General features: G+C 41.7%; 1 protein-coding gene across 7 annotated transcripts in view; it reads left to right on the forward strand.

The window, feature by feature from the left end:
- The window catches only part of TYK2 (tyrosine kinase 2), a 50361-nt gene that overhangs the window by 35940 nt on the left and 5168 nt on the right, over positions 1-9253 (forward strand). For all 7 annotated transcript variants that reach the window (XM_034434328.2, XM_087886553.1, XM_034434327.3 and 4 more), the window contains exons 18-23: positions 392-489; positions 2198-2390; positions 3048-3166; positions 3431-3603; positions 4132-4249; positions 8826-8936. In XM_034434328.2, coding sequence (XP_034290219.1) covers positions 392-489; positions 2198-2390; positions 3048-3166; positions 3431-3603; positions 4132-4249; positions 8826-8936 — 812 coding nt within the window. The remainder of the gene's footprint in view (positions 1-391; positions 490-2197; positions 2391-3047; positions 3167-3430; positions 3604-4131; positions 4250-8825; positions 8937-9253) is intronic.

Genomic DNA, 9253 nt, shown 5'->3' on the forward strand with positions numbered 1-9253 from the left:
AGCAATCTCTGTTGTGTATAACATAATGGTGTTCTCTCACCCCCTTTTGTGGATACAAGAGAACAACTGTAAAGCAGGCTCAATTAAGATGCTATGAGGATAAGCAGAGACTCAATTTGTGGCCCAATTACAACTGCTTAAATTGCAATACCAGCGAGAGAAAAACTAAACAATAAAAACTAGAGAAAGAGATTGTACAGTGTTTAGTCAAATCTAGAAATTTGTTTGACTCAAAGAGAGAATAGAAAATTATGAGCATTTAGTCCTTCAGTATTAAATTCCAATAAAAGCCTCTTCTGATCTGTATGCTATACGCTTCCTAAGAGTGCTTTGTAAGTTTCTTTCCTTCTAGCCATTTTACATCCACTACATCTTTCTTCTTGTTTTCCAGATCCTCTTGACATTAGCTCTGTGAATCCTGCGTTCCCTGTATCAGATCCTACTGTCTTTCAGAAGCGCTACCTGAAAAAGATTCGAGATCTGGGTGAGGTAAATTGCCTTTGTTAGGAATAACAACTTATTTTCTTCCTCCATTCTTAAAAAGTAAAAGCTGAAACAGATGATTCCCATTGTGATTTTTTAAATCTGTTCCTGCAATTAACTTTTTGTATCTGTATATTGAGGATCAAATGTATTGCATACCTTCATTTTAAGAAGCAAATATAGTTTGCTATCTTTTAAGAAGCAATAAAACAAAGATATATTCAGTGAATATATAACAGGGAAATGGAATTATGCTCAGTGTTAGCTACAACTGTATCAGTGTAATGTTAAGCAAATATTAAGAATAATGCTATAACATTTACAAATGTACATATTTAGGATTCTTTTGTTCAGCTCCCATCCCATATTAAAACCAAATGTGTAGCTGCTGATAAGGCATTTTAGCACCATCTTTATTTGATTGGCAGATACAGTCTACTATCCCATCACATGCAGGATAGAGTATGAGTTCCTAAATATTCTCTTCATATCAGTCAAAAGAGATACAATTTGTAACACTGATGCTACCATTAGTGATCACCTTCTTTAGAAACAAACATAGTTTTATTTTCCAGCACTCTAGAAAGATATAATTTAGCACTTCTTGGGTGCTTAATACTTTTTGTCTAGTTCAGTTCAGTGAAATTCAATTTTACAGATCTCAGACCTATGAACTTCGCATGTAATGAGTCATATTGTAATTTACATTATTTGTGTGCAGATAATGCCATAGTATACCAAAGGATGTAGTTGTGAATGTTCCAAATTATATCATTTGCATCAATTTTTCCCATTTATGTAATGATAGCAATAGAACTTAAACATATACCACTTCTTAGTGCTTTTCAGCCCTCTCTAAGTGGTTTTACAGAGGCAGTATATTGCCCCCAACAATCTGGGTCCTCACACTAGTTTCTGAGTCCTCACATTAATATCATTACACTAATAAAACAAAGATGTAATTGATGCCATTTGTACTGTCACAATGCTTTATTGATTTCTGAAGCATAATAGACACCTCCCACCAACAGTTAATCTGTTAAAATGAGGTTTTTACTATGATTATATCTTATAGGGCTCAATGAAAGGTTCATTGAAAATGAAGCAGACCTATAGTTCATAAACCTACTACAAATCCTGGCTTTTGTTTTTTTTTTGTTAATTACAAAACATAATTTTATTATTTTACTTATCATGCCAAATTGTAGTTTCCAAAATCACCATTCAACCTGTTTTGAGTTAAATATGAAACTATATTTTCATTTCACATATGTTCATGTGCAACATATCCATTCAGATGTTCTTTCCCCTTGGCTTCAATTCAATATTTGCTCCATAGTTTTGCCAATTTCAAATAATGACCTTACTTTGCTGATTGAGCCTATTTTGCTTAATATCAGCTACATGAACTATGAAATAGGATCACAAATAGAGATTAACTTCAATCATAAAAAGATTCAAGAATGGAGAAAAAGAAATATTCACTTGATTGTGAAAGTCAGTGTTTTCTTTTCACAGCGTAACAACTGAGTGAAATATTCCTTGACTTGTATGTAGCAAGGAATTGTTCTGAGATTATTGAGATTAGTTCTTCTGAAAGGTGTTCTGTACATCCTGACAGTTGTAGCAAAAGTTCCCAAAGAAATATAGTTTGGCATTGGCTTTTGAAATTCAAAATCCTTACCTTGTTTCTTTCTCCCTCTCATTCTATTAGGGCCACTTTGGTAAAGTGAGCCTGTATTGTTATGATCCTGCCAATGATGGCACTGGTGAGATGGTAGCAGTGAAATCATTGAAATCAGGTTGCAGCCAGCAGCTCTTGACTAGTTGGAAAAAGGAGATCGAGATCTTGAAGACACTCTACCATGAGAATATTGTAAAATACAAAGGCTGCTGCAGCGAGCAAGGTATGGAATCTGCTGAGTAGCTCCTGCAGGAGCAAGATGGTGGATAGCTTAGCATAAGCATGCTACTTACAGAACTAGTCTCAAGAGTTCCCAGTTTGTATCCTAGCTTCATCATAGGCATGATTTTTGAAATAGCCTCTATAATTTAACTTGCATATTGGGCAACGCTTTTAGGGTTGCATTCCCATATGAGCGGACAATATATCTTGTGCATGCAGACTATACTTTCTGCCCATTTATTCAGCCATTTTTTCTCACCCTCACTTAGGTTATAGTTTCTCCTTCAACCAGTCTAATCCATTGTTTCTTCTTTATTAATAGCTACCGGTAAATCATCTTAAAAACAAATATCTCAGAAAGATAATTGCTGAATCTGCCGAATTATAATAGATTCTCTGGAGTGTCTTAGCTACATTGGCAGCAAGGCAGGTTCTCTTAATGTGGCAAGAGAAAGCATGCAGAATCAGCAGGGGGGAGAAATGACTACTGTATTGCAAGTAGGCCTGATGAACTGCCCAAAAGATACTGATGATCAAATGTGGTCTGCAGGCCCTGCATGTGCGCTTTGTTTAAGCTAGGTGTTTTAAAGACCAAATAAATTAGGGGAAGCGTTGATACTTTTTTTGAGCTAATATTTCTTGCATTTTTCAATTCCAGGAGAAAAGATTGTGCAGCTTATCATGGAATATGTGCCACTGGGAAGTCTGAGGGATTATCTTCCCAAGCACAATGTCAGCTTGGCCCACATTCTCCTCTTTGCCCAACAGATTTGTGAGGTAAAGTCTAGTCAGTGTTGGATACAACATTTGTGTGGTTCTCGACTGAGGGAATGCCTTTTTCTTTGATCATAGTTCCAATAGGTAAAGCAGAATGAAGAGAATTGTTTACATAATTGTTCCTTAATGCTGGGAAAGTATTTTATTTTTATAAAAGGATACATGAAATTCAGGATTGCCAGTTCTGCCTTTGGGTATAGACATATCTACTGATTGCTTTGGCCTCTGATTGAAGAATGTAAGGTGGCTCTATTTTCTCTGCAGGGAATGGCTTATCTCCACTCCCTGCACTACATCCACAGAGACCTTGCAGCTAGAAATGTGCTCCTAGAGAATGAGAATGTAGTAAAGATTGGAGACTTTGGTCTTGCCAAAGCCATCCCTGAAGGACATGAATATTATCGTGTCTGTGAAGATGGAGACAGCCCCGTCTTCTGGTATGTAAACAATTGCACTATTTTATGGATTTTTGATATTTGAGAGAGTTGACTGCACTATAGCTCATTGATACAGGCATTATATCATGCCTTAATGATCTTAATGATAATGGAGATCTTAATGATAATGGAGAAAAGATAGTAGCCTTAAAACAGTATCTTCCTGTCTAAGTGCTGAGAGGGAAAAGGTAAAATCTGAAATGAAGATTTCAGACAGAATTTAGTGTGATTTAATTCTGATACTCTTGTGGAGGTGGGAGGGGATAACGTTCCCAGCTTTCTTGGAAGCAGTCGACTATTGTATTTTGTTTCCAATAATTGGAGTGAATGGTGATAACTGCATGCTTTTATATAGAAGAATGCTTTGGAAAAGAAGGATTACAATCTTACAGTTAAAATTGAGTTGTAAATGCCCTGTTTGACAATTTTCAAAGCCATTTGGCTGCTGTTGGATAATTTAAAAGGAGCTAGATGAACTTCACTCTAATTAAGATGTAGTTTGTCAGCTCTTTATTGCTATTTACATAGGTATGCTGTGGAATGCCTCAAGGAATGTAAGTTCTATTATGCTTCTGATGTCTGGTCCTTTGGAGTGACTTTATATGAACTGTTGACATGGTGTGATTCAAGTCAGAGCCCTCCACAAGTGAGTAAAATTAATATTCATAACATTTACTTAGCAGCAACAAGCCATAGCATCCATGAAGAATCGTTGCAGGAATTGGGTATGTCTAGTTTAATGAAAAGAAAGACTAGCAGTGTTCCAATATCCAAGGGGCTGCCACAAAGAATTGGTCAATCTATTCTCCAAAGCAGAGGTCACCAACCTTTCAGACGTCAGGGACCACTAAATTCATAATTTTAAATCCCGCGGACCACTAATATGATCTGCCTAATGACCAGCTGGGTGGACGTGGCTAGGTGGTCATGTGACTGGATGGGCATAGCCAACTCGATGCGTGGCCAACTCACATTGAGGGGTACCTTGCCAGTCTCTACTCGCTACTATTCACCTGCCCACCCGAAGCACTTGCTGGAGTTAAGCAGCCACCATGAGAAAGAGTTAGCAAAACAGCTCAGTTCAAATTGGATCTGACCAAGAAGGAGGCTCAGTAGAAGCACCTCACTGAGAACTATGAGCATAGGCTTTCCAATCAGAGGGAAGACTTGCAGGAGTGCAAAGCCAGGTGTAGGCGCTGAGAGGCTCAGCGGGCTGACATGGTCAGCCAGTTCCTGGTCATGATGCTGCCCCACTGGAACAAGGCCCTCTGGCTCTTCGCCACCAGTGGCTCTTCCCTCTGGCTCTTCGCCCAAAGCCCTGCACCAGCAGGCTGAAGCAGACCCCAAATTGGAATTTCTGCCCCCCTCCGACCCACACAAAAAGACCCTGAAGGGGGAGACTCTCTGCAGCAACACAAACATTCATTGCACATATCCGGCCTAGGGAACCCTGATTTAGTGCAATATAAAAAATGCAAATAATTTTTATGTGGACCACCAAAATTTTCTTGCGGACCACCAGTGGTCCACGGACCACCAGTTGGTGACCACTGATCTAGGATGTTGGTTAGATTTAGTTATCTTTAGTTGAATCAGAACAGAGTTGGAAGGGACCTCGTAGGTCTTCTAGTCCAGCTGCCTGCTCAAGCAGGAAACCATTTCAGACAAGTGACTATCCAGTTTAAGACCTTCTTCTTAAAAACCTCCAGTGATGAAGCACCCACAACTTCTGAAGGCAAGCTGTTCCACTGGTTAATTGTCCTCGATGTTAGGAAGTTTCTCCTTAATTCCAAGTTCTCTCCTTAATTAGTTTCCATCCATTGTTTCTTGTCCTGCCCTCTGGTGCGTTGGAAAATAAATTGACCCCCTCCTCTTTGTGGCAACCTCTCAAATACTGGAATGCTGCTATCATGTCACCCGAGTCCTTCTTTTCTCTAGACTAGCCAAACGCAAATCCTGCCACCATTCTTCATATGTTAGTCTCCAGGCCTTTAATCATCTTAGTTGCTCTTCTTTGTACTTTTTTCAAAGTCTCAACATCTTTTTTGTAATGTGGTAAACTGGATGCAGTATTCCTGGTATGGCCTTACTAAGACTTTATAAAATGGTACTAATACTTCACATGATTTTGATTCTATGCCTCTGTTTATACAACCAAGGATTATATTACCTTTTTTGACTGCTGCTGCACACTGCTGTGTTATATTTAAGTGATCGTCCACTAGGATTCCAAAGTCCCCCTCACCGTTACTGTTTTTGAGCCAGGTTTTGCTTAATCTATACTTGTACTTTTGGTTTTTCCTGCCCAGGTGTAAAACCTTGCTTTTCTCCACATTAAATTTCATTTTGTTGGATAGGGCCCATTGTTCAAGTCTATCAAGATGTTTTTGGATCCTAAGCTTGTCCTCTGGGGTATTGCTATTCCTGCCAGCTTAGTATCATCTGTAAATTTAATAATAATAATAACAACAACAACAACAACAACAATAATGATAATAATAATAATTATTTTATTTTTATACCACCCTTCTCCCGAAGGAGTCGGGGCGGTGTACAGCCAACATTAAAAACATAAATATACAATATCATAGTTAAAATTAATTAAAATCATTAAATAGTTTTGGCCAAATTTTTAAAACCCAATATTAAAACCCAATTTAAAATCATTCAATTAGACAGCCCCGCCTGTCGGAACAGTAGGGTCTTGAGGGCACAGCGAAAGACCCGGAGGTCAGAGATGTTACGAATATCCGGGGGAATTCATTCCAAAGGGCAGGAGCTCCGATAGAGAAGGCTCTCTTCCTTCTCTCTCTTCACCAGCCGACATAACTTGGCCGACAGTACCCTGAGGAGTCCCTCTCTGTGGGAGCGGACTGGTCAGTGGGAGGCTATTGGTGGCAGAAGGCGGTCCCATAAATATCCTGGTCCTATGCCATGGAGCGCTTTAAAGGTGGTGACCAACACTTTGAATTGCACCTGGAAGACCACTGGGAGCCAGTGCAGCTTGCACAGGAGAGGTGTTACATGGGCGTAATGAAGTGCGCCCATAACCACCCGCGCGGCCGCATTCTGGACCAGTTGGAGCCTCCGAGTGCTTTTCAAGGGGAGCCCCATGTAGAGAGCATTACAATAGTCCAGACAGGAGGTGACGAGGGCGTGAGTGACCGTGCGCAAGGCTTCCCGGTCCAGAAAGGGACGCAACTGGTGGATCAGGCGAACCTGATAAAAAGCCCCCCTGGCTACGGCCATCATATGCTCTTCTAAAGACAGCCGTGAGTCCAGGAGGACACCCAGATTGCGAGCCCTCTCTGTGGGGGGCAAAGATTCACCCCCAATAGTCAGCGATGGCACCAGCTGACTATACCAGGACGCCGGAAGCCACAGCCACTCAGTCTTGGAAGGGTTGAGCTTGAGCCTATTTCTTCGCATCCAGACCCGCACGGCCTCCAGGCAGCGGGACAACACATCAAGGGCATCATTGGGGTGGTCTGGGGTGGAGATGTACAGCTGGGTGTCATCAGTGTACTGATGGACTCTCACCCCCAAACCACGGATGATCTCACCCAGCGGCTTCACATAAATGTTGAACAGAAGGGGCGAGAGGACCGACCCTTGTGGCACTCCCCAAGCGAGGCGCCTCAAGGTCGACCTCTGCCCCCCTGCCAACACAAACTGCGAGCGGTCGGAGAGGTAGGAGGAGAACCACTGTAACAATTCCTAACCCCCTCAACCGCTGCAGCATGATACCATGGTCGGTGGTATCAAAAGCCGCTGAGAGATCTAATAGGACCAGGACAGAGGAGCAACCCCTGTCCCGAGCCCTCCAGAGATCATCAACCAATGCAATTTCTGTGCTGTACCCCTGCCTGAAGCCCGACTGGTACGGGTCCAGATAGACAGCTTCCTCCAGATACCGGGGTAGCTGTCGTGCCACCACACTCTCGACAACCTTCTCCACAAAACGAAGGTTGGAGACCGGATGGTAATTTGCTAATACAGCCGGGTCCAGGGATAGCTTCTTGAGGAGGGGCCTCACCACCACCTCTTTCAAGGCGGTGGGAAAAGCACCCTCACTCAAAGAAGTGTTAATAATCCCCTGGAGCCAGCCTCATGTAACCTCCCGGGAGGCCAGTACCAACCAGGAGGGACACGGGTCCAATAAACATGTGGCAGCACTAAGCCCACCCAGAATCCTGTCCACGTCCTCAGGAGCCACAGGGTCAAACTCTTCCCAGATAATATTCTCAAGACTCACCCCCGTCTCCCTCCACGGACTCACCCAGTCGGAGTCCAAGCCTTCCCGAATCTGAGTGACTTTATCATGCAGGAATTGCACAAAATTCTCAGTTCGACCCTGCAAGGGATCTTCCCGCACTTCCACCCGAAGGAGGGAGTGGGTCACCCTAAACAGAGTGGCTGAGCAGTTCTTTGCAGATGTGATAAGAGCGGGAAAATAGTTAGATTTTGCCGCTTTTATCACCACTAGGTAGGTCTTGATATAAGACCTCACCTGTGTCCGGTCAGATTCGGATTGACTAGTCCTCCAAACACTCTCTAGGCGTCTTTTCTGACACTTCATCTCTCTCAGCTCCTCGAAGAACCAAGGAGCCAATTGAGATTGGCATCGGGTCAGAGGCCGCAAAGGCACGACGCGGTCCAAAGCCCCTGTGGCCGCACTATCCCAAGCGGCCACCAGATCTTCAGTCGAGTGAGTTCCCTTCACCCTTAGGTGAATTCCCTCACCATTTATGAAGATACTGGAGTACTGGGCCTAAGACAGAACCTTGTGGTACCTAACTGCTTACTTCCCTCCATGTAGATGTGGTACCATTAAGGACTACTCATTGACTACGTTGATTACTCATTGAATTATAGTCAGTTACCTAAGGATGCTGAAGTCCATGCTGGCCTAACGGCTAATAGCATCACACAATGCTATTGCATATATTTTTCAGTTATAATGATTTACAAGAATGGTATAGCATGATGCAATATTATTTTGGTATGTTTTTAGAACCTTCTGACTGACTGAATGCTCCATCATTCAATATGTTTAGAATGTAATTATTTTTCTGAAATGATTTTTCTCAATCATTTGTTGCCTCAGAAAAAAAATGTGTACAGGTTCATTGTAAAGTTTTTTTGAAGAAAGGAACTTTTGGCATGTGCCATCTTCATGTTACCTAATGAAAGCACTGACTGATTTTCCCATATTGCTGTAGAGATTTATTGAGATGATTGGAATGACTCAGGGTCAGATGACAGTGCTGCGGCTAATTGAGCTGTTGGACAGAGGGGAAAGGCTTCCCAGTCCAAAAGACTGCCCTTGTGAGGTGAGTCTGTTCTCCTTTGCTTTTGATTGCCTTTTTGTTGTAGAAATTGTAGTCTGGGGATTTTGACATTTTGCTGCATCCAGAGCTCCCAAACAAAATTAAGATAACTATATTGCTCATCTTTGTAGTATCTCCTAAAGGTTTAGAAAACAGTATATTATTGAAAATTATGGAATCAAGGATTACACTCAAGACACTTCCCATTCTAAGCTTAAATAGTCAAAAGAACCAACAGTAGGCAATGCAAATTCATGTCTGATAGCTAGATATGCAATCAGAATTATTGATTAATATTTAAATGGATAAAGGATGAGTGC

This window comes from Pantherophis guttatus, chromosome 2 (genome assembly GCF_059756535.1).
Source record: "Pantherophis guttatus breed Tessera chromosome 2, ASM5975653v1, whole genome shotgun sequence".
Taxonomy (NCBI): domain Eukaryota; kingdom Metazoa; phylum Chordata; class Lepidosauria; order Squamata; family Colubridae; genus Pantherophis; species Pantherophis guttatus.